General features: G+C 42.2%; 1 protein-coding gene across 7 annotated transcripts in view; it reads right to left on the reverse strand.

The window, feature by feature from the left end:
- Positions 1–24,686, reverse strand: part of DEPDC5 (DEP domain containing 5, GATOR1 subcomplex subunit) — a 117,090-nt gene that overhangs the window by 25,781 nt on the left and 66,623 nt on the right. For 5 of the 7 annotated variants that reach the window (XM_080927114.1, XM_080927112.1, XM_080927113.1 and 2 more), the window contains exons 28-34: positions 20,514–20,631; positions 19,933–20,100; positions 18,941–19,160; positions 17,650–17,783; positions 9,238–9,343; positions 6,556–6,621; positions 855–1,006 (exon numbers count right to left, since the gene is read on the reverse strand). In XM_080927114.1, the coding sequence (XP_080783240.1) occupies positions 855–1,006; positions 6,556–6,621; positions 9,238–9,343; positions 17,650–17,783; positions 18,941–19,160; positions 19,933–20,100; positions 20,514–20,631 (964 nt within the window). The remainder of the gene's footprint in view (positions 1–854; positions 1,007–6,555; positions 6,622–9,237; positions 9,344–17,649; positions 17,784–18,940; positions 19,161–19,932; positions 20,101–20,513; positions 20,632–24,686) is intronic. The other 2 variants (XM_080927116.1, XM_080927115.1) reach the window with 1 other exon arrangement.

Here is a 24,686-nt window from a genome sequence, read left to right on the forward strand (position 1 = left end):
GAGAAAAGTTGGGCCTGAACAAGCATCTCTTCTACTAGCCAAAGTGAACACTCAGTGGTAGATGAAGCAGAGGCAAAATCAGTGCAGCATTTATGACATAAGGAAATGCAGTGCCTGCCAACAGGGACCAGCTCATGAGTATCCGAGAGCAGCGGCTACCCTCAGAGAGAGGGCTGTAAAGTCAAGTTTCTTGGATCATAGAGCCAAGATCTGTTCAGTTAGGACAATGGCACAGTAAGAACAGACTGAGTAGAACTGCCATAAAGCAAACACAGCCAAGAAAGAAGAAAAACATTTCTCAAAACTGACAATTCTGTGGAGTTGGTTCTTTCCTTCTCCCTTTGCATAGGTTCGAGGGTTCCATTTAAGCCAGCAGGTTTACAAGGCAAGTGTCTTTACACACCACACCATCCCATCAACTGGGACATTGTGGCATATACAATGTGGATCTCTTTGAGTCTGAGGCCAGCCTGATCCTCAGAGTGAGTTCCAGGACAGCCAGAACTAGAGAAACTGTCTAAAAAAAAGCTTGGACACTTACCTTTCTCTGGATTCTTAGGAACAGGAAAGGCCTCACTTACACACCATGTGTGACTGATTCACTGCTAGTGCATTTCCTGACCCACTTGCACTTGTGTAAGGCATTATGATCAGAACTGACAAGATGTCTGATACTTTCGACACCGCCTAGAGAACACTCTACCACTTGGCTATGAGTACTGATTCCTTCATGGTTCCATATGACTTGCAGCAGTTAGAACATGGCGCAGAGCTTTGGACTCCCAACTGCTACACCTTTGGTTAAACTTTCCTCTACCCAACGAGAATAACAGTTTGGTTATTCTGTAGCTCACCTGCAGTCACCAGAGTTTGTAGAGGAAAAGGCCTGTTCTATGTTCTGGGAGTTCCCAAAGGTCTGGTTATTGCCTCTATCCGTGGACTGGCATGTGCTGACTCCTAAAATGGTGCTGTCTAACACCAGAGGAGCTGTTTGGTCCACAGATGCCTGCAGAAGGGTGAAAAGTTAGTACATGGATCCAAAATTAACCACAAGGAAAGAGTAAATAGGCTATTCTGGTTTATTCCGTCAACAGACATTTTATACATATTCATGCACTACAGTACAGCCACTTACACATAGGATCTTTCCCATTCCTCCCATCTCAGTCCCCACTGGTCCCTGGTGGAAAAGCCGAGCGTCTAGAGACCACACCCAGTCCAGAGTATACTACCTTGTCAGAGAAATTAAATCCTCACTTCCTCTAAACCAAGTCAGACAGAAGCTAGTCAATCACAGTAACCCTACAACCAGTCGTCACTTCAGTACCAGACTCAAACCACAAGACTGAAGGACACTGCCTATAAAAAGAACACAGAAGGCTGGGCAAAGTTGTACAGGAGGATCTCTGTGAGTTTGAGGCCAGCCTGGTCTACGTAGAGAGTTCCAGGTCAGCCAGAATTACATAGTGAGACCCTATCTTAAAAAAAAAAAAAAAAAGTCAGGATCTTAGGAGACAGAGAAGAAGAAAAAGAAATTTGGAGAAGACAAATAATGGCTTGGCATCCCAGGAGGCATCTCCACCCCAAGCCTTTCCGGTACCTGTCAGTGGTTCCTTCAACTTTCTGACAGTTCAAACCTCAGAGGCATCTCTAAGTTTTCTCCTCTAGCTTCATCTTAAGAAAGGTCTAGTCCTCTGGCCTCCCCTTGGGAGATTCACATGCCATAGGCCACTTTCTCTCCATCTGGGAAGGCTGGAGCAGGATGGGAACTGGCCTACAGCTACAGCCTGTCTCCTGAGAACCACCTACGAGCCATTAACATCTGCTTGCATCTTTCTAAAAGCCAACTCCAACCCAGTCACCCTGAAATCTTGCTCTGTGAGCCACCACACTGTGAACACAGAGAACATGTCTGACTTGTGATCTCCACACAACGACAGCTGCTCACCAAGTCTGCCTTTTCAGTCTAATAGCTTTCGCTGTACAGTACTAAGTTCTGTTGTCCTGTGGCTCCGTATCTCACTGGCTAAAAACCCACCTCAACAGGTCTTCATGGTTCTCCTCATGCAGAAGAAGGTTCTCCTTTAATACAGTTCTACATGTTGTGGTGACCCCCAATCACAAGATTATTTTCATTGCTACTTCATGACTGTAACTTTGCTACTGTTATGAATTGCAGTGTAAATATCTGATAGGCAGGATATCTGATATGTGAGCCCCCCCAAAAGGGTTGTTTGACCCCCAAAGGGGTCAAGACCCGATAGTTACCGTAAGGTTTCCTGATTAGTCCCACAATGGCTTCTACATGGCAGTTGGAGCCTGCTTGTCTCATTTCATTTAAGGATCCTAAAGTGCAGAACTATGCCCTTCTCACCTAAATCCCTGCAGCATCACTAATGGTTGCATCCCAGACCAAATAGTTACGCAGAATAACTAAGCCTTTCAGAGAACTTTTAAAAAGCAACAAAAACCCCAAGTTACAGTTCTTGAATAAATCCTCCAGACAGAGATTCCTCTCATCAGACATGTTGTTACATGATGTAAATATCTACTTCTCAAACAGGGCTTGTCATCTCAGCACTACTGCCACCTGGGATCCAGTGAATCTTTGCCACAGGGTAACCTGTGCACTGCCCCAGCCCACACATTAGATGCCAGTAATACAACCCACAGATGTGTTAAAAATGTTTCTGGATATTATCAACTGTCCCATGAGATAAAAAATTCCCCTGGCTCTAACAGAACCACTGTGCTTTCCCACAGCAAGGTTTAATGACTTAAGAAAAACAAAACAAAACAAAACAAACAAAAAAGCCAACCACACAGGCTTCAATGGGTACCATCAACACCCAGAGAAGTAGAGCAAGAGGCAGCTGCAGTCATCAGTCATCACCTGTGCACAACCACTGAGGTTTTGGAACAAACCAACATCTTTCAGATACTAAGCATGTTGGGTTTTATGTGCTACATCTCTGTTGCAATTATCCAACTCTTTATAAGGAATACTAAAAAAGGGCTGGAGAGATGGCTCAGTGGTTAAGAGCACTGGCTGTTCTTCCAGAGGTCCTGAGTTCAAATCCCAGCAACCACATGGTGGCTCACAACCGTTTGTAATGGGATCTGATGCCCTCTTCTGGTGTGTCTGAAGACAGCAACAGTGTACTCATACATAAAATAAATTCTTAAAAAAAATATTGAAGAATATTGAAGCAACCATTCTTGAGTGAAAAACCAAAACCAACCAACCAACCTAAGAAAGCAAAGTAAGAAGAGCTGGGTGTGGTGGTAAACACACATAATCCCATCACTCAAGAGGCAGAGGCAGAGGATAAATAGCTTAATACCATCCTTGGCTACATGGTCAGTTCCAAGACAGGCTGGATGGGCTACATGAGACAATATCTCAAAACAGGCAAGAGGTGGTGGTGGTGGTGGTGGTGGTGGTGGTGGTGGTGGTGTGTGTGTGTGTGTGTGTGTGTGTGTGTGTGTGTGACTATGAGTGTCTGTCCCATGAAATTTTATTTACAAGAGCAAAATGGTGGGCCATGTTTGCCCATGAATGTCTGATTTCTCCTCTGTATGACACACATCCTGTTTTTCATGGACACACAATTTGCTCAGATCTTAACAACAGAAAAAGTTATGTTTTTCTGAAAATGCTATTGTCAGATCACTCTGAATCTTAGGAAGATGTTTCTCATACTTTGGGTATAGGAAGCTTAGAGCTGAAATTAGCTCTGAATTCTAGCTGCTTTACAGGGTCTTACCCTATATTGTTTTTCCCCCTTGGATTTCCCTCATAGGCACATTTTTATGTAGGAAAGAAGGAAGCACTAGTTACACTTAGTGGGTTATTACACAAGAAAGGGCTGGGCAGTGGTGGCCCACACCTTTAATCCCAGCACTCTGGAGACAGAGGCAGGCAGATCTCTGAGTTTGAGGTCAGCCCGGTCTACAGAGCCAGAGCAAGTTCCAGAACAGCCAGGGCTAGAGTGAAACCCTATCTCAGTACACCTCTCCTCCCTTGAAAGACTCCCAAGTGAAGTTGTGAGGAAGATTTAGGGTGAAGGGGAGGGTGAATGGCTGTAAAATTATGTGTAAATAAAGCTAGGAGTGGAGGCTTAAACCTTTAATCCCAGTACTCAGAGGCAGAGGCAAACAGATCTCTTTGAGTTCAAAGCAGCCTGGTCTACAGAGCAAATTCTAGAGCAGGCAGATTTTTATAAAGCAGCCCAATCTCATAACCAACAACAAAAAAGATGGATAAGTTAAAAGTTCGACTCTTACCAAAGTCCTTAAGCAATCTTTCTGCACACAATTAAATTGCATACTTTCGTTCCTTTTATTTTTGTTATTATAAAATATACAAAACCATTTGACATGAATTTTCTAACATACAGTGGAGTAAGAAGGCTACCTTCAAATCTCAGCTTTGGTACTATGCCAAGGTGCTTTAGTATGTACTATGCTTTAGAACTAATTATGTTTTAGAATTTATTTCCTTATCTACAGAATTTTATTTCTTGGAGGTAATGGCATCTTTACACCAAAGGGTGACAAAAAATATACCAGAAGAATTATGTCAATTTAATGCATATTTGCTTAGTCCTCTTTGGTAATTTCATATATGAATATAGTATATTTTAGATCACAGCCACTGGTCCTCCCCTTCATGAAAGATCAAATCACATAAAATAAGCAACACAGTATTTGTATATAATCTATGCTAACCATCCTGTATATATTCACATGCTCAACCTTCTGACATTTCGATACAGCATGGTCACCTAAAAAGTCAAACACTAGAATCACACAGTCCAGTTACAAAACAAAACACAGCTTTTTTAAAAGTTAAAGAAATCTGCTAATGTTTCAAATTTCTGATTTTTGTATTGGGATGTACTCACAGCTGTCCTGTAGCACATGCAGCCAACAAGGTGCAGCTTGGACACACTTGCATGAATTTAAATCATCTCTAACTGACTTATAATACCTAATGTATCCAACAGCTATGAGAGCAACTGTTGCATTATACTGTTTGGAGAATAAGCTACAGGAAAAGTCTGTACATGTTCAGAATAGACATAATTTTTCCTCCACAGTATTTTTGATCTATGTTGATTATGAATGGATGTAGATGGCCAATTATACTAATTCTAATCATGACTGGTGGTGACTGATGGTGATCATCTGTTTAGCAACATGCTGTTCACTCACATATGCACGATTGGAAGTGTGTTGTTCATTTCTAAACATATTTTCTCTTGTTTCTAATGACTAACAAAAAGCTTAGTTGCACTATAAACAGAAATGTGCTTGTTATGATTTCATTCCCTTATAATTTGTTTATTACATTTGTTTCTAATACTCAAAATGACCCCATTTTAAACCACTATTAATTTACTATTTCCTCTTAAGATAAGATTTTACAAGACCAGGATACATAAACATCTTTCATTCAAAGGGATAGAGTGGAATCACTAATTCCTCTATGAAACTGACCTCCATGTACTATTTCTAGCTGGAGAAACTTGTCCACCTTTATAGCTGCTACAAAGGTTATGTTTACAAAGTGGTAGCTCAGTGAGCTGCTTTTCTGACTTTCACTAAATAAGGACTCCATAACTTCTCCCACTGAGCCTTACAAGTCCCATGCTCCTTAGCTGGACCCACTTTACATAAACCCTGTTCATTCTTTTGAATCTCTGTGACTAGTTCTCTACAGCTCAGTCAATTTCATATAATACTCAGAAGCCTCCATACAGAGCATGGAGCCCTATTTGCCTTCAAAGAGTAGTCAAAACAGTAATTACTAATGCTAATTACAGGGTGGGTTTTGAGTAGAGCCTTGTGGGTCATGGGTTTAAATCTCAGTTCTCTGTAGGTATCTTTGTCCTTTATTTCTCCACTTGTAAAACTGGAATAACACTTTTACTTAACTGCTAGGTTCTGTTCTAAGGTGAAATGAGATAGTGTGCTAGGCATGTGGTAAGTAAAAAATGTTAAGGTCTGGAAAGCCCTCAATGACTTCATCCAAAACTTTCATTTGAAAAATAAATGAAGGCCAGAAAGCAAGTGAGTGGCTCAGGGCCACATACCATTAGCCTATGATATAGCTCATGCCTATTTATAAAAGATGGTGTTTCTGTTCCCCACTACTTCCTGCCATACTGTTTTAAATTTATCTTGGCTGTATGAAGAGGAGAAAAATAAGTGTTCAGTCCTTAAATATGCACACTTCATGATGCTTATAAGATTTAAAAGGGCAGATGCTGCAATGTGGCGACAAGGAGATTCATGGCAACTGGGTGAACCACACAGGCAGCAATGAGAGGTATTTGGTCTGGCACTGGTATGGTGGACTGTCCTCATACACGAATCTCTCCCATTCTCTTTTGTTGCTGTGAGCATCAAGATACCTTAGAGACAAATCTAACCTCAGCTGCCCCTCAAATTTAGATTCAGTCCAATTTTATCTGCTTAGAGAAAAACAGAAGGCCAGCCTGAGCCTTCTGCCAACAGGATGGGCATGCACAGGCTGGAGTTTGGACTAACCTGAGGGTAGAAGGCAGATGATGCTGTGCGTGGGCTGCGGACAAACTCCATAAAGAAGGCCCCGTCCTGAAGTCAGAGGAGGAGGAAGCGACAGCAGCAGCAGCAGGTGCAAGGGTGCCAAGAAGTGGGTTGTGTATGAGAATAGGAGAGGGGGATGAAAAATAAGTAAATAAACAAATGAAAACAAGGAGGAAAGAAGAAAAACCAGGACGTGGGGGAATGGTGCGGGGGTAAAACAGGGAGCAGGATTGGCCCAGAAAGACAATATCCAAATGCAAAGCACGAGCAAGAAACCACATCTCAGTCAGCAAAATATCATCCACGTGGGCGAAAGCACCAGAGCTGGAAGGCACAGCCACACTCCTTGTGTGCACCTCTGGCTTGAATGCTTTTGACTTCCTTCAGACCACTTCGAGGAAGAGGGAGGGACAGCCCCAGAGCAGTGTTTGGAACAGTGGGACAAAGCAGCAGTGACATCTTATCCTTCTGTCTCTAGGAGAGAGACACTGGAACCTAAGATTTCTTCTGCCTGTTAGTTACTCAATGTGGCAGCAGATGATCAACAGAGGAAAAAGTCCTGTGTGATCTATGCGTAGGGTGGTTAGAGGCAGCAGTATCTGCTCCTTTACTGCCTGGGTAACGAAATCAAGAGACTAAGACATGAAGTCAGACACATAAGCACTAATGCAACAGGCTTCCTGAAGCAATCAACCCCTCTCCACTCAGGGCTGGGTTTAAATGACCATTTTTTTTTTGAAGGAAAAATGACAAATAGGAATTTCAATGATCTTCTGATCCTTCGAAGCCTTTGCTTTGCTCACATGGCTGTCACTCAGCGCAGGAGTGGCCTTCAGTTCTAGAAGTAAAACAGTGGAGACAACCGGTGCTCCTTTCTTCTATCATCATGCCAGCGTCTCCTAACAACCACTGCAGACTCCACTGCACACCCTGCGAGGGCGTGACTGAAGACACAGATGCATCACAGACACTGTAAGAGGTGCTGTTTCCAGGCATGCCAGCAGGGCATTGCATGGCATTTGTGCTTTCAGAAGTCAGATGAGCCTAATTTGTGATCTCGAGTGCATTTCAACCTTCCTATAATTTCTCTACTTCCCCATCTTGTCTTTGGCTCCATCTTTAACCCTCAGAAATGACCTATGTACAGAGGTCAGAAAAGGGCTGGTAGGCATTAGTACATCCCTCAACACACAGCTGAGGCACTGGGAATATGGAAGCCTATGTCATAGAAATGAGATCAAGGTTTGCTTTTTGTTTGGTTTTGGCCTTGGGACCTGAAGCTATTCCCTTTGAGCAGGGTTAGTAAATCACCACTTGAAGAGTAGATCTGATCACTCGCCTGGTCTCCACAGGCTATGAGCAAACAACAGCTTTTATGACTTCAGAAGGTCACTTATGTAGTGCCTTTATGTTGCCACGAAGCCTGAAAAATCCACAAAGAGTTGCTGATCTATTCCACAGCCTCCAGAAAACTGTTGCTTACAGTTTTGGTTGATATTTCTCTCATAGTTTTAATTCCTAGAGTATAATTCTAATAGTGTATATAAAGGTAATTAATCAGATCTATAGTCAAATAACTGCCATAAAGAAATTCATTAGCATCATTTAGAATTTTACATACCGTAGATTAAATTCTATAGAATTGGTAATATCTGCTCTTGCCCCAGATTCTCTCTATGTGGTCCTGACCTGGAATTTGCTCTGTAGACCAGGCTAGCCTCCAACTCATAGAGATCTGCCTGCCTCTGCTTCCTGAGTGCTGGGATTAAAGGCATGCCTACCACACCCAGCTAAAATTTACCTTGAAGATGAGAAATGATTTACATTTTAAACAAGCTTTCGGTTTGTATGTAGTATTGGGAATCAAACCCAAGGCCTCTAAACTAAACTAAACTGAGTGTTGTACCTCTAAGCCACACCCCCAGCACAAAGTTACTTTCGACATATATTTTTAGGAAAGAGTTTAGCTCATTTGTAGACTATTTGCCCAGCATGTAAAAGAACTTGGCTGAATCCCTGAACCTCAAAAAAAGAAAAAAAAAAACTTGAAAAATGACATGAAAAACTTAGAATATGAGTAAAATTAATTAATAGTAAGTTAGATATATGATATAGCCAAAATTATGAAAAATAAATGCCCGGGCTCTCTTTTATCTCCCTGTAGTAAAAGTTAGATAAGAGATCACAGAATCAGTTCACTCTCCACACAAAATAATGCATCTAAACTTCTTAGACACAAGTCTGACCTAAGGTTGTCTGCCATTCTGTTGCAGTTTCTGGGCAAGTTTTATTTGCATTTTTCTTTCTAAGTATTTCTCAGGAGCCTTCAACCAAACCAAAAAGAAGGACTAAGAATTCCAATATCAAAAAAGAATAGGCTTGTACGCATGGTGCTTCAGGAATTTCCCTTTTCCTTCCAGAAGAGTGAATGTTGACACTGAAGAAAATCCACATGGCAAATGGCAAAGCACAAGTCAGATCTGTGATTTACATGCTGCCCCTGAATAGAAATCCACTCATTACCATCAACAAGAAGGTTCCCTGATGAAGGATAACAGAATCTAAAGAGAGTTTGAGAGAGAATTTGTCAGTGTCAGCACAGTTGATCCAGTGTTTATGGCTCTGGAGAGCAACAACAATCCCCTGTTGGTGAGCCACCATTACCTTGCGTGGGCTGTCCACATAGGTGGGAGTCATGGCAACACTGCTGTTCTCGGCTGGCTGAGTGGAGCTTTTTCCGTGCACAGCCGTCTGCTGTTCTCCTAGGCTCCTGAAGGAAGGAAAATAATGACTGCAGTTTGCTGAGAGATTGGAGAATCTAAGTTAGTTTCCACGAAGACAGTACTACTGTTTCCATCTTTGAAACCTGCTTCCTTCTGCCTGGCTTTTCCTTCAGGCCCTACCTGGCACCCTTAACACCGTTAAATGGCTCCCCACTCCAGAATAGGGTTTCTCTCCCAGGCAATTAAACTGCCATAAACAGCCTGCACCTATATCATAAGATGGCCCAGTTAATGAGAATTCTAGGACTGGTGAGATGGCTCAGTGGGTAAAGGTGCTTGCTACCAAGTCTACCAACCTGAGTTGGACCACTGAATTTGCATAGTGGAAGGAAAGAACTAACATCTTTAAGTTGTCCTCTGACCTCCCACACATGCTACCATGTGTGCGGTACCATCCCAGTAAATGTAATAAATAATACAAAGCATTCCAAGAAGCAAGGTGTGGTGACACACACTTTTAATTCCAGGTGGATTTCTGTGACTTTGAGGATAGCCTAGTCTACATAGAGTTTCAGAACAGCCAGAGCTGTATAATAGAGAGACCCTGTCTTAAAAAGACCAGAAAAAAAAGCATTCTAAGAAATATCAAATATTATGCTTCCACTAATATGTAGAATCTATATTTAATATATACATGTATGTATAGATGTAATATTATGTGTGTGCGCATGTGCACACATGCACATGCATATATATACATATGGTAATGGTATAAAAGCAGAAAGAGCAAAATGAGGGGAGAAAGCAGAATGGGGCAAGGGGAAGACAGACAAGTACATACAAGGTATGATGATACATGTATGAATGAATATTTAATAACAAAACCCATGGTTTTAAAAACTGTTTTTTATACTAAAACTTTAGTTGGGGGTAGAGATGGCTCAGTGATTAAGGCAATAGCTATTTGTCAAAAAGACCTGGGTTTAATTCCCAGCTCCCACATGGTGTAAGTTTCAGAGGATCTGGAGCTTTCTCCAGGCCTCCTCAAACACCAGACACACATGTGGTAACACAGACATGCATGTAGATAAAACACCGATACATATTAAGGAAAGGCTGACCAAGATGATCACTTCAGACTAGGGAGTTTCAGGACAGTCTAGGTAACAGAGTAAAACCTCACTCGTCCAACAAAACACATTCTAAAAATCAGTACTGCAGTAACACACAATATCTACTAACTAGAGGGCTATGTGTTAGTTCTGTATACTTTTAAGGGATTTATGTTAATTTTCCTGACATAATTATATTCCCTTCTTCCCTAAGTCACAAAGTAAGAGAAATAAGATTTTCTTATGATATCTCAGTTCTAATGTAGATTAATGCATAGCTACATGTTTGGTTTCCAATATTATCCCAACTATAATTAACCTAATGCAGCATATTGTAAGCAATATAAAAATGGTTTAAAGTATATGAAGGTTATAAAAAAACCTGATCATGGTAGCACAAACCTATAATCCGAGCACTGGGGAGGCTGAGCCAGGAGGATCACAAGTTCAGTTCCAGCCTAAGATACATATCAAAAACAAAAAGCAAGGGCTAGAGATACAGTTCAGTAGTAAAAGTCCTACTGAGTACGTGCAAGACCATGTACTCAGTCCCCAATACCCTGTTCCCCTGAAAATTAACTGTAAACTCCTGTATGCTGTTTTCAGATCTCATTCTATTAATTGGTAAGTTTGAAAAGACTCATACAATTTTACCACTGTCATAATATGAAGAGAATGTCTTCCATTTAGTAAGGTGACTCGCATCCCCTTGTGGATACACTAATTCCCAGAAAACCGGGTCCTCTGCAAGAACAGCTAGTGCTCTTAACTACCAAGCCATCTCTCAAGCTCCTTCATTTTTTTGAGACAGGGTTTCATGCAGCTCAGGCTAGCTTCCAACTTTCTATGTAGCTAAAGATGATCCAAAGCTCCTAAATGTCCTGCTTTTACCTTTATAGTATGGGAATTACAGGCATGTGCTACCATGACTGGGCTGGTTTTTTTTGTTTGTTTGTTTTGTTTTGTTTTTTTTTTTTTTTTTGTTTTTAAATCTTCCATATACTTTAAATCATCTTTATATTACATTACTTGTGATATCCTATATAATATAAATATTACATAGCACTGTTTAGAGGATCAGAAAAAAAAATCTATACATTTAGTACAGACTTTATTTAAAAGAAAAGAATTCTATATTTATTTATTGGGGTGGGTGTGGCTCATGTTCAAAGTTAGAGAACAATCTACAGGAGTTGGTTCTCTCCTACCATGTTGGTTCTGGGGGCTGCAGGTCATCAGGCTTGGCAGCAAGAGCCTTTACCCACTGAGTCACCTTGCCAGCCTCATACTCAATTTCAGATCAGTGGATGAGGGAATCTACAAATACATCACCCACAAAGAGGACCCATTATATTGCTGAAATGGATACTTCACAGCCAAATTCTTAGCCTGTTATTTTCAGCAGCTGGGCACATTATATAAGTGTCAGGGACAGCTCCAACTGCAGAACATGTTGGTTTAAGCTCATGCCCCTCCCATGAATAACCATAGTCAATAAATGCTGTGTTGTCAAAACCCGGCTTACCTCTGGAAGCTGTCCTGTCTAGTTCCAGTGCTCACATAGTACCTGAGGCTGTCACTGGGTATGTGATAGTGCAATGCCCAAATCTTCCTTTCCACTCCTTCCCCCAGGTGTTGAACCTAAGAGTTCTCTTTAATAAACAGCTTACATCATATCTTGGTCTGTTTCCCTGGCAACCTAATTTGTAACATTTCTCATTCTGACTCTGTGTGGGTGGGTGAAGAGATCACTCCCCTGTTCTCATGTCCACTACAGCAAGCGCTCTACCACTTGTGTTACCTGGCTGTGAGATAATCAAATATAAATAAACGCAGTGGATAACTTATAGTTAGCCCTGCATGTTCTGACATTAAAATTATATACTAGAAAACAACTTTGTTTCCTCTATTTCCCTGTCTACTCACACTAATTACCTAGAAATAGATCATTCACATACCATTTTATCTGTATCACAGCAGTATCTCTAAGAGAAAATAACCTTTAAAGGAACAAAACCAAAACCAAATATTTCCCCAACTATCTCAAAAATAGTAGTGTGTCTAAAATGAGATTCTATGAAGGCCTGTGCTTGCAGTTGAGTAATCTCTTACATCTCTTTTAAGGTCTGAACTCTTCTCATCCTAACTTTGCAGCTCATCTGTGATGTACACAATCCAGATGTGCTGAGTCCATCCCTTCATCATCCATGCTTTCCTCCCTGTACTTCCTGAGAACTATAAGCTAGACCTAAAAGTCTAGTTGAATGAGGGTTCAACTGGGGGGCAAGGATTCCTACTCCATGAGATGTGTACCAGTCCTTTTAATTCTTTAGTGACTATATGCAGTGGTATTCTAGTATTCTTTTTGTTATTTATCAGCAAGAATATTTTGGAAGGAAAAATAAACTGCAACTACTTGGTTATTCTGAGGTATACTTTATAGAGGAAGCAAAAGACGCACTTGCTTTTCGCTTTTGTCCACCCGTATCAAAGTGTATTTCTCTATCACACTGCAGCATATTCTACATTCAGTTTTCTTCTGAGTTACATCCACAAACACATACTCTTGAGTTTATTTGGCATGTCTTGATGGCTGTGACAATGGGCCATGACTGGGACAGCAATGGCAAAAAGCGTCTGGTGCCTTATGTGCACACAACCATCCACATGGACTAAACTGCCTTCTAGGTGCTGACGCCACACCAGGAGGGCATTTATGCCTGGCGAGACTGTTCCTGTCCAAGAGCTCAGAACCTGCTACAGTGAATACATGTAGATGTGAGAACATGGACAGGGCACAATGTATTCTGATGAAGGGGGAAAGCAGCCAGTCCTACACAAAGCCTGCACCATTGGTGATTGGCAGGAAGAAGTCAGCTTACACTAAACACAAGGCACAAGAAGGTAAACATCTTTTACATACATATAGGTAGATGAAGCACTAGCACACTGTCGGACTGCTTTCAGCATGGAGCCATTCTGAATGGAAGGAGAACATCTGTTTGTGTGCATTGGTGATCCTCATTCCATAAAAGCAGAAAAGGATTCAGACCACTATCTGCTGCCCAGGCTACCACACTGCTGTTAGTCAGCATAGAGCTGTCTCCACAAGAGCCTGATTGAGGGAATGTGCCTATGGATAAAGACTGGCAGGGAACTAGAGGAAATAGTTACAGTAAGACGGCAAGTCTATAAAAAGAAAACCCTTTCTCATGTTCCTGTAACGCTGGTTTTCACAACAAATACAACTGAATCTGCTTATTTTAGCAGCAGCAGAATAAAAGCAAACAAGCTGGGCAGTGGTAATGCACCACTTTAATCCTGGGTCTCAGGAGTCAGAGGCAAGAAGATCTCTACGAGTTCTCTATGAGGCCACCCTGGTCTACATAGTGAGTTTCAGGACAGCTAAGGCTATATAGAGAAACCCTGTCTTGAAAAACCAAAAGAGAAAACAAAAAGCACTGTGTTAAGTAAACACTATATAAAGGTCTGGCTCCTTTAACCTAATTTCAGCCTCCCCAAAACCTAGCACATCAACCAGGAGCAGTCATCTGGGGCAAGGAAATGCCTCAAGTCTCTGACCTGGTTCTTGTTATGGGGTTAGCTGAAAGCCTCACAATCCACCCTGGGGAACGCTACAAGTACAAGATGGCTTGCTTTTCCCAGTCTGAGCAGAAAGAGGCTCATTGGAGCATGCTAAGCTGTGACTCACTGACAAATTAAAGTAAGATAGATATTTTTACCTCCATTTTCACACCACTCCCAGAAACGTATGTTTCTCATTCTTTTCTGCAGCCAGGGAGAACCTGCTGGCAGAATCCTGAGGCCTTTCCTGTTCATCCCAACAAGAGCCCAGTGCTCTCAGGAGGACTCATCTTGCCTCTTTCCTCTCTCCATCTGCAGGCCTGCAGGTACTCTGTTTTTGTTTGCCATTTTGTATTCCTTTCCTTCCACCCAAACCTGACCTCCTACCCACCCACCAAGCCGTTCTGTGGGACTCATCCCTGAAAACACATTGTACAGGATAGTTTGATGCCAACTTGACACAGGTCTGAGTCATCTGAGAGGTAACCTCCACTGAGAAAATACCTGTGTATGCTTAGGCTGTAGATAAGCCTACAGTGTATGTTCTTAATCAATGATTTTGGGATGGGCCCAGCCCACTATGAGTGGAGCCATCCCTGGGCTGGTAGTCCTGGATTCTATAAGAAATCAGGTTGAACAGCCACGAGAAGCAAGTCAGTAAGCAGCACCCCTCCTGACCTCTGCGGAAGTTCTTGTCCTTCTGGATTTGCTGTCCTGACTTACTTTAATGATGAACAGCGACGTGGAAGCATAAGCCAAATAAATCTTCTCCCCAAGTTGCTTTTGATTGAGGTGTTTTAACCACAGCAATAATATCCCTAACTGAGAGACACATTTCTGCCAGACATTGAAAACATATTTTATAATATTAAGGAATTACAATTTTATAATAAATTATAATATTATGATTAGGGTTTTGTTTTTCTTTTAATCTGGGAGCCACCTTTAAAAAAAAAAAAGATTTATTTTATGTGTACAAGTACACTGTAGCTGTCCTCAGACACCAGAAGAGGGCATCAGATCTCATTACAGATGGTTATGAGCCACCATGTGGTTGCTGGGAATTGAACTCAGGACCTCTGGAAGAGCATTAACCACTGCCATCTCTTCAGCCCCTAGGGTTTTTTTTTTAAAGATATATATATATATATATATATATATTTTTTTTTTTTTTTTTTTTTTTTTTGCTGGGGAGCACACATGCCACCGTACAAGAGTTGAAGTCAGAGGACAACTTTCATGGGTCAATTCTCAATTCCACAATGTGGGTCCCAGGAATGAAACCCAAGTCTTGATGGCAAATACTTTTACCTGCTTAATCATTTTGCCATCCTTGTTTAGTATTTTCTTTTTTTAAAGAAGACAATTTTTCAGAGATACACTTTGAAATATTACAGATAAGAGTGTGATAACTTGGATTTGAGAAATAAAATAAAAGGCAATATAAACATCCATAGACTATAAATCAAACACGAGTGGCCAAGAACAGATGGTCACTGAAACAGATGACTAGAGAGGGACTTACTATACTATTCAGTCCACATTTTTTCATCTGGTTGAAACTTTTCATTGTAACAAAGCCAAATGTGTGCTAAGTGAATCCCCCCCAAGAGACCGTGTAAGGATGGCCTGGTGTCCAGCTCCCCACACTGTCTCCGGTGAATTTCTACCCATACCTCATGTTCTCTTGCCCAATCAACTTCACTCTCTGAAGCCAATGTGTGAAAGTTCTTACTAAATACAACATGGAGCCATACAAGGGTGGACGGGGTCTCCCCTAACCCACCTGCATAACATCTGTCCAAAGAGCCCTTCAGCATCCCACCTTTTATAACTTCATAAAATTACATAACATATCTACTATGAAACCAGCAGACTGAAATCCTCTATCCTCAGTAGAAAACTGTCAGGTAATCTGACTGATAGGGTCTAAGAAGCAGGTAAGCAGACAGGGGAACCAAATCTACCTTGGGGGCTGAGAGGAGACAGGACTCATCTGCACACATGCAATAATGCTTCCTCTTTTTGCTGAGTCTGCACGGCCATCTTATATCTCAGTTCCTGTGATGCTCTCAATATCCTCTTCACAAAGCCAGGGATTGATCAACTGATGTACTGTCAACTGTAGCATTTGCTATTTATACAGGGACACACAGTCAAGTGCATGACTGAAGGTGCAGGACGGGTTGCTTCAGGGAGAGCTATGTACAGCGGCACACACGTGTAACTCCAGCATGTGGGAGGTAGAGGCACAAAGATCAGGAGTTCAAAGTCATCCCTGGCTGCACAGGCTAGAAAGATTGCTCAGTGGTTGTAAGTGCACACTGTTCTTACAGAGAACCACAGTTCAGTTCCAAGCACCCATGTGAGGCAGCTCACCTGTAACTCCTCATAACTTCAGGGAGATATGATGTCTCTGGCATGTACTTGCAGTCCCAGAGACTCAGGAAGTTAGGGTAGGACGATCACTTGAGTGAGTTTGAGGACATCTTGGACAACATAGCAAGATCCCATCCCTAATTAAGACAAGCATGGTGGCACATGCCTACTAATCCCAGCACCCAGGAGGCTAAGGAGGGTATACCGTGAGGTTGAGACAATAGAAAACTACAACAAAAATTTTAAGCTAACCTAGGCTGCATTGCCAGACTTATCTTAAAACAAAAATCAAGATAATAACAAGATTAACAATAGATAGGGCTGGGGCGATGGCTAGGTAGTTAAGAGCATGTGTCACACTTACAGATGACCCTGGTTAAGTTACCATCAGCCTTAAGTCTATCTGCTGGCTCTGTAGGCATCAGGTACCCACAGGGTGCAAAGACATATGCAGGCAAACCATTGATTAAAAAAAGAAAAAAAGGAAAAAAAAAAAAAAAAAAAAGAGTGCTTGCCCATCAAGCATAAAGACTTGAGTTTCAATCCCCAGCATCTACATAAAAGCCAGTTATAGACAGGCATGCCTGTAATCTCAGGCCTGTGGAGGAGGGGAGACAGATTCTGAGAGCTCGCTGGCCAGCTGGCCCAGCCAATAGGTTAAACTCTAGCTTTAGTGAGAGGCCTTGTCTCAAGAAAACAAGGTAGAGGGTGACAGAGAAGGACCCGCAGCATCCTCCTGTGGTCTCCATAACATGTGCATGGGTATGGGCAATGCAGAGACACATACATGATACCCTTACAAACTATAAGAAGAAAAAAATGTTTTGTGGTCCAAATTAAATGTGTCTATAGTTTGAAAAAACCCCCAGACTTCAAGTTTTTAACTGCAGGCCTATTTTGTTATTTGACACTCACCAGGTACTAGCTTCACATTCTGGTCATGTAAATGTCATCCTTAAACAAAATAAGCCACTTAGTTTTATTTCATGTGAATGCCTGTTTGCTTACATGTAAGTCTGAATACCATGTGTGTGCAGTGTCCAGAGGCCACAGAAGGTAGTGGAACTCTTGGAACTGCAGTTGCAAACAGCTGGGAGCCGAGAACTAAAGCAAGGCAGCTACTCCTCTTAACTGCCGAGACTCCTCTCTAGCCCCGTAATACTGTCTTAACTACAGATGGAAATTATATTTCACCTCGGTCAGACGACTGAGGCACTGAAGTGCCTAAAAGCCAACTGGGTCCCTGGAGAGAAGTCTCTCTTTAACCAGGCACTTACTTCTGACTAGCCTCCATCTCCAGCAGGGCAGACAGAGCTGAGGTTCCTTTCTTCCCGACTGGGGGGCCTGTTGACTCGAGAGTGTGTGCAGAGATGGGCCCGGTCATTTGCAAGCCTTTCATGGCCGTCCCTTTCTAAAGCATGGAAGGAGACAGTTCGTTAGCCCAGCTGGCTCTGAGAGTCCCCGATCTTAGTTCACACTAGGAACCTAATCAATCCGGCAGAGGGAGGAACACAGGTTCTCTGTGTCTAGTGCACTACAGGAGGAACTTGGGCTCAGAGAAAGCTGGCTTAACCAAGTAAGTTCAAATCCCAGTGGAGCTGGAATTCAAACTCAAGTCAGCTCTTTTCACACAAATGTTCTAAATGTTTCCATGCACAAGTGATCTTGAGTGTACATGGTAGCTGAAGTGGGAAATAGAGCCTGAGGTTAAAAATAGGGTTGGCGAAGGACCATGATCACCAGAGTAAAAGCAATGAACCACTACTATACAAACCAGAATGAATCCCAAAGCATAATGCTGTAAAGAAGCAAGCCTCAAATGGTTTTATATTCTGTGAGAGCATTTTAAAAACATTTGGACAGACTAGTGGTTGCTAGGGGATAGAGATAGGAAGGATATGACCGTAAAGGGCAGCATGAATCTCTTTTGCTTTTCCTTTGAGTCCTGGGGCCAAACTCAGTCTGTCAAATGTCAGGCAGGTGGTCTACCTCTGAGGACCATTTCTTTTGACTGTGGTGTTTGGTAACATGAATTCCTGTATTTTGCACTCACATACACAAGTGCACTCACAGACACCCCCCCTCCCCAACACAAAGTCAATTGTACTATATTTTAATCTAAACAAAAGATTGCTGAATCATACATCTGCATGTTATTGTCACCTGGGTGGCCTCAAGTCTATCCTGAGCCCTCATAAGTCTTAGTTTCTCCATGTGGCAGTGTGACTGAAATGAGAGTGACAGACACTTTCTAAAGGAAGGTCTGCTGCTGTTAACCTCAAGAGCTTTTACTCTGCAACTCAGTGCTGCAGTGCCTGATCCTGGGTCCCACTTGGGGATTACATGACAGGTGCTCTGTCCTCAGCTAGAAGGGACAGCGGGTCACAGAGCAGAGTCCAGTCACCGCTGCCCTGATCTCCTCTCTTTCATCCTACAACAGGTAGGAGCATCCTGACTGGAACTTCAGACACGTGTTGGTAGTCATGGGATAAGTCGCCTGGCTGATGAAGGAATACAATAGCCTGCACCAGGTTAGGTGCAGCAACCAGGAGCTCTGAGAACCCTTACCCGAATCATGCGGTCTGAGCGGTGGCGCCGACGGATGCGATTTAAGCCCTCTACAAAGCGAATAAAGCCATCTAGAAGCTGCCACTCATCTTCGTCTGCACGGGGTTTGTCCCCATAGATGTCACAATGCACCTCTCCTTCTGTGATGCGCTTGGTGGCAGTGACACAGGCTGGCAGTAGTAGAAATCGGGTTCTCCAGAACTTCAGAGACTCAATTAAGCTATAGTCAAGGGTAACAGAGTGGTGGTGAGAAAGAGAGGATGATAAAAGTCCTCCCAGAGAGCTCTCTGAAGCTGGGGTGAGCTGGTCCTTCTTTGCTGCCCCAAGTGGCTTTGCTTAAGACATTAGAAACAAAATCATAAGGAAGACCCCAAGGTGGCTTCTGTTTTAACCCCAGAGCCATGACAATGCCTCTGTGCAACCATCCCCAGTGAAGCAACTGTCCACCATCAATTGCAAAGCATATAGAAAAGATAAAGCATTATATATGAGACAACCACAACCTCAAGGCTAGACAGCAGAGAATAAAATGCTAAAAGCACATGGTATGATAAGTCTTTATGTTTGCTAAAAATGTATAGATCTGTATACACGCACATGTGAACACACACACACAGACTATTAATTTATATAAAACGATGCTGAATCATAGCTGTAGCTAGGTGGCCTCAGGCACATCCTACAATCTCTAAGGGCCTAAATTCCTCCACTTAGCTCATACTCTATGCTGACACTTGCACCAAAAGCCACATAGTAATTGAGTCTCTCCTTCCAACTGCAATAAAATATACATGATGAAATTTATCACCTTAGCCCATTTTAAGTGTGTATGTCAATAGCATTGAGTAGATTCATACTGCTATATAACTGTTACCATTAGCCACGCAGAGTTTAAAACACATGCAGGTATGCATGAGACAAAAGGACAAATGTGTTAAAAGATGCACATATTCAAAGCAGCAGGAAATGGGAAGTTAAAGCCGTTCTCTAACCTGAAATCTTCAGAGCCAGCAGAACAAATATACTGATCTAAGTAATTCCACTTGTATTCTTCTAGCCGTTCATGGCAGAATTCCACCCAACAAGAGACAAACTCTGAGTCAGAGTGGGAAGGGCAGAGGCTGTAGGTGTAATGGATCTGGGCAGATTCATAAGGGTACCTGAAAAACAAAGATATGCCTGGATACTTAAAAGCAATCTGTACATACTGCCACCACTGCCGCCACCGCCACCACCCTTTTCTGTTTTGCTGTACTTGGTACTATCCTGGGCTCAGTCCCCAAATACAGAAATCAGTTCATCCGAGGAGACTATCACGGACATTTCTCAGATCTTCTTAAACATATCATTCTTTCCTTACACTCATCTTTGATTTTGAATATGCCTGATGTGAATCATGCTCTACTTTATAAACTGAATCAGTTGTAAACTATAAACTTAAAGTTATTTAAGGAAAAGCCAAAATTCTAGGGGCTTATTCTATTTCTTATACACATCTTGTTTTATACACATAATTTACTGTATAGGCAAAATTCAAGATGGTCACTAAGGCTGTAAACTTGCAAGGACTCACTTGGGAAGGTAACGAGTGACAGTGATCATCTTGTCCTTGAGTGTCACCTTATGGAAAGTTCTGCCCATACTCAGCCAATACTGGCCCTCCTCCTCAGGGCGGTTTCGGGACACAAGGCCTAGTAGAGAAAATGATTGCTTTTATCCACAAAGATATAGATAAAGAGAAACAAAAGAAGGAACAAATGTTTTGAGAGGCAACGCACAGAAGCACTGTTCTTGGTTAAAAAATAAAATCCCAGAAACTGTCAGATCTTTGTTATTAAACCAACTAATAGCAAATCAGGAAGAGGGTGCTAAAAGCACCTGGATGCCACACTCCACCCTGATGCGCAGTCCTCTGGAGTAAACGGGTTTGGGGAAACTCGTGGGACTACAATGACGCTCCATTCACCCAAGCACATCTACGTCCTCACCTAGCCTGGCAGCCCTCACCTCCTGGCCTGTGCTCCAACTCCTCCCCATGGTTCCTCCCAGCTTCAGTCTGAAAGAAGCATTTATTTATTTATGCAAGTTTTGCCCCTAGACATCTGCTTAGACACTGCCTCTGCATTCTCTTCCTGAGCCAGTAACTGAAATATTACAGATTTCAAAAAATTGTTCACATTTATTTACTTGTGTACATGGCTGACTACAAGAACATATGCAAACTATACATGTGTGAGTGGAAGTCAGAAGATAGTTGGTCCTATATGTGGTTCTGGGAATCAAACTCACTCAGGCCCTCAAGCACAGCAGTACGTGCCCTTACTGGCTAAGCCATCTCTTCAGCCCATCTTACAGGTAACTTAATATCACCATCAAAGGTAGCTCCTGAGAAAAGCTGTCAAACACCACTGCTAGCCTTGTTAATATCTTATATGCAGTTCCTTAGGTATGTGTCTCTCCAAATATACTCTTAAGAAGTTTACAGACTTAGGCACCGTAGTGCTTATCCATAGCTCCAGCAACCCAGGACACTAAGGTAGGCGGATTGTTTGAGTCTTGGAAGTTTGAGGCAAAACTGGGCAAATTCTTGCCTCAAGAACAAATTAAATTAAAATTTAAAATAAGGTTCCAAGAGGCCAATCTAAATATGGTTTATTTTTATATTAGCTCCTATTAAAAAGGCCTTGCCCAGTGTAGGTGTTCAAAAACATAGTTTAACTGAATTAAACACAACAGAGTGGGGAATGGCAAGGAATCAGAAAAATAAGACAAGTGTTCAAAAGAATAAAACTGTGATACAAAGAACAACCAAGCCAGCCAGGCAGTGCTGGCACCTGCCTTTAATCCCAACACTTGGGGTTTGGGGTGCAGCTCTCTGAGTGTGAGGCCAGCCTGGTTCACAGAGCTGCTCTCTCTTTTCAGCTCAGAGAAATGGTCACATGGTGGCAGGCTACTTGGAAGTCCTCGGGAGGATAAAGGACAGTAGAGTCTGAGAGGACTATGACTGTGATTGTTTCAAATCTCTACAAGTCTTGCATTCTACAACTCAAGAGTAACCCATGAGGTGCTCCTTCATTCCTGCTCCAAACAACCTGCTGGCTGTCAGGAAGAGCATCAGGGAATAAGGATCATGCGCATTCAGTACCTCAGTAAGCAAACATGAATTTGTAGTTCAGTTACTGTGTGCCTCCCCCAGTGTACAGTAAACCCCAAGATTCTGCTGGAACAAGTCCTTTGCAATCAATAAACCTGAAACAAGGGAGCAGCAGGACTTGGCTATCACATAACAATAGTAACAGGATACCAGTAATTGTTAGTAAGATTTTCCTCTGACAACTAGCCTCGAAGAACAAGGGGGCAGGAATCAGTCAGGACCAGACTGGATGCTAGAATTACACACTCACAAGGGACATTAACTATCCATTCAAGAGCAAGAGGATAGGTAGGTTAGATGTGGCCAGTGGTATCTAAAAGTAAATATATTACAGTTCCTTGAGTTAAAAGTTAAACAATTCCCGCAGCTCTGTGGGAACTAACATCTCCAGTGCACTCTAACACTAGTTTTTTTTTGTTTTTTTTTGTTTTTAATTTAATCTTTTAACACTAGCTTTCTTTATGTTGTGCAAAAGTTAATCACACTGTCTCTTGCTACAAGGCTATCTTGCACACACACAAATAAACTGATCCTTCTCCTGCACACTCTTCCCTTCAGCTTCCCCATTTCTCCTAAAGACTTCTACTTATTTCAGGCTTAAGTTCAAACACCATCTCCTATCTGATCCTCCAAACCACATCAAGCTCCAAATTAAAGAGGTCTCATAAGCCTTGAACTAACTTTTCCCTCCCAGTCTCTATCACCGCAGATACATCTCCCCAGTGTCAGAGACATTGTTGAATGAACAACTGAATAAATAACACAGGTATTTATTTACTATCTGTTATGTTCCAGACACTGTAGTTTCCACTGTGGAAGTAAAAAAGATGAATCCAAAATGGTCTCCGCTAAAGTTCAATGGTGGTACAGTCGTAACCATAGCAACCTTCCAAAATGGTATTGGCACCCCAAAAGGTTCATACAGATGAAGCCAGGTATGGCAGTAAACACTTCTAACCTAGCAGCTGAGAGGTCAAACAGGAAGATCAAGAGTTCAAGGCCAGCCTGGACTATAAAAGATCCTGTCTTTAAAAACAAACAAGGCTCTGCCAAAGCCATACTGATACAGATGAGGATGCTTGCAGCTAACCATCGGACTGAGCACAGGGACCCCAATAAAGGAGGTAAAGAAGGAGATGAAAGGTTTTGCAACCCCATGGGAAGAACATTAACAACCAACCAGACCCTCCAGAGCTCCCAGGGACTAAAACATCAACCAATGAGCACTCGTGGAGAGACCCATGGCTCCAGTTGCATATGTAGCAGAGGATGGCACTGTCTGGCATCAATGGGAGGAGAGGCCTTTGGTCCAGTGAACGCTTGTTTCCCCAGTGTAGGGGAATACCAAGGTGATGAGGTGGGAGTGGGTGTTTGGGAGTAGGAGTATCTTCATGGAAGCAAGAGGAGGGAGGAGGGAGAATGGGAGAGGGGCAAAAATATACCTATGAAATATAAATACATAAATATCTAATAAAAAGGATTAAAAAGAAAAAACCAAATAGGGGGCTGGAGAGATGACTCAGTGGTTAAGAGCACCGACTGCTCTTCCAGAGGTCCTGAGTTCAATTCCCAGCAACCACATGGTGGCTCACAACCATCTGTAATGAGATCCAATGCCCTCTTCTGGGGTGTCTGAAGACAGCTATAGTGTACTTGTATAAGTAAAATAAATAAATCTTTAAAAAAACTTTATAAAACAAACAAAAACAAACCAAAACCGGGATAGTATACAATATGAAGAGAAGGCAGCATGTAACAAATGTCAAAGGCGCTTTCTAAGAAAATATCAAAGGTCCACAGCCTCATCTACAAGGCCTGGACCAGCTGCCGACTATGTCCACACCAGGTTCATACTTCTTTAATTTGCTGGCCAGAGGAGCTTTACTAGAACCAACAATGATCTGAAGCTTTACACTGGCCAAATAGGGAAGTGGAGGCTTCATTAGCAACCATGAGGAAGCCAGAGAACAAGACCACTGACTGACTGTTTCAGGACATGATTAGTGCTTTCTAACTCCAGGCACCCACACTTATTTGAGACGAGTTCTCTACAATTTGGCTCTTCCTCAGTTAGGGTCACTTGCTAGCCACTGATGGATGACTCATGCTTGAATCAGGTCACTAAGCTTCCGTAATTAAGAAGAAAGACGGACACAGACTAGAGAGAAAAGAACAAATGTACAAATGAGTGGAGAACATGTCTACTCTGAGTGAGGTCCTGGGTTTGACCCCTGTGCCAGGAAAAGAAAATGACAAAGAGACACATAAAAAGTGCAGTGGGCTGGAGAGATGCTCAGTAGTTAAAGAGCATCTCTCTTTTAAGAGATTTAAAGAGCAAATATTCTTGTTCCAAAAGACCTGGGCTTGGTCCCAGCACTCATGCTGGACTTCTCACAACTGTGTGTACAACTCTAGCTCTGGGGGATTTGTATGCCCCTCCCTGGCCATTGTGGACTGTGGCACTCCACATATTCATTAAAAAACAAACACAGTAAACTTAGATTTAGGCACCATCTGAGAACTTGTTGTGTAACAAGTAGGTGTAACACTAGGAACCTATTTCCAGGTTTGGAACATTTACTATATACTTGA

The sequence above is a fragment of the Micromys minutus genome (assembly GCF_963924665.1).
Source record: "Micromys minutus genome assembly, chromosome: 1".
NCBI lineage: Eukaryota > Metazoa > Chordata > Mammalia > Rodentia > Muridae > Micromys > Micromys minutus.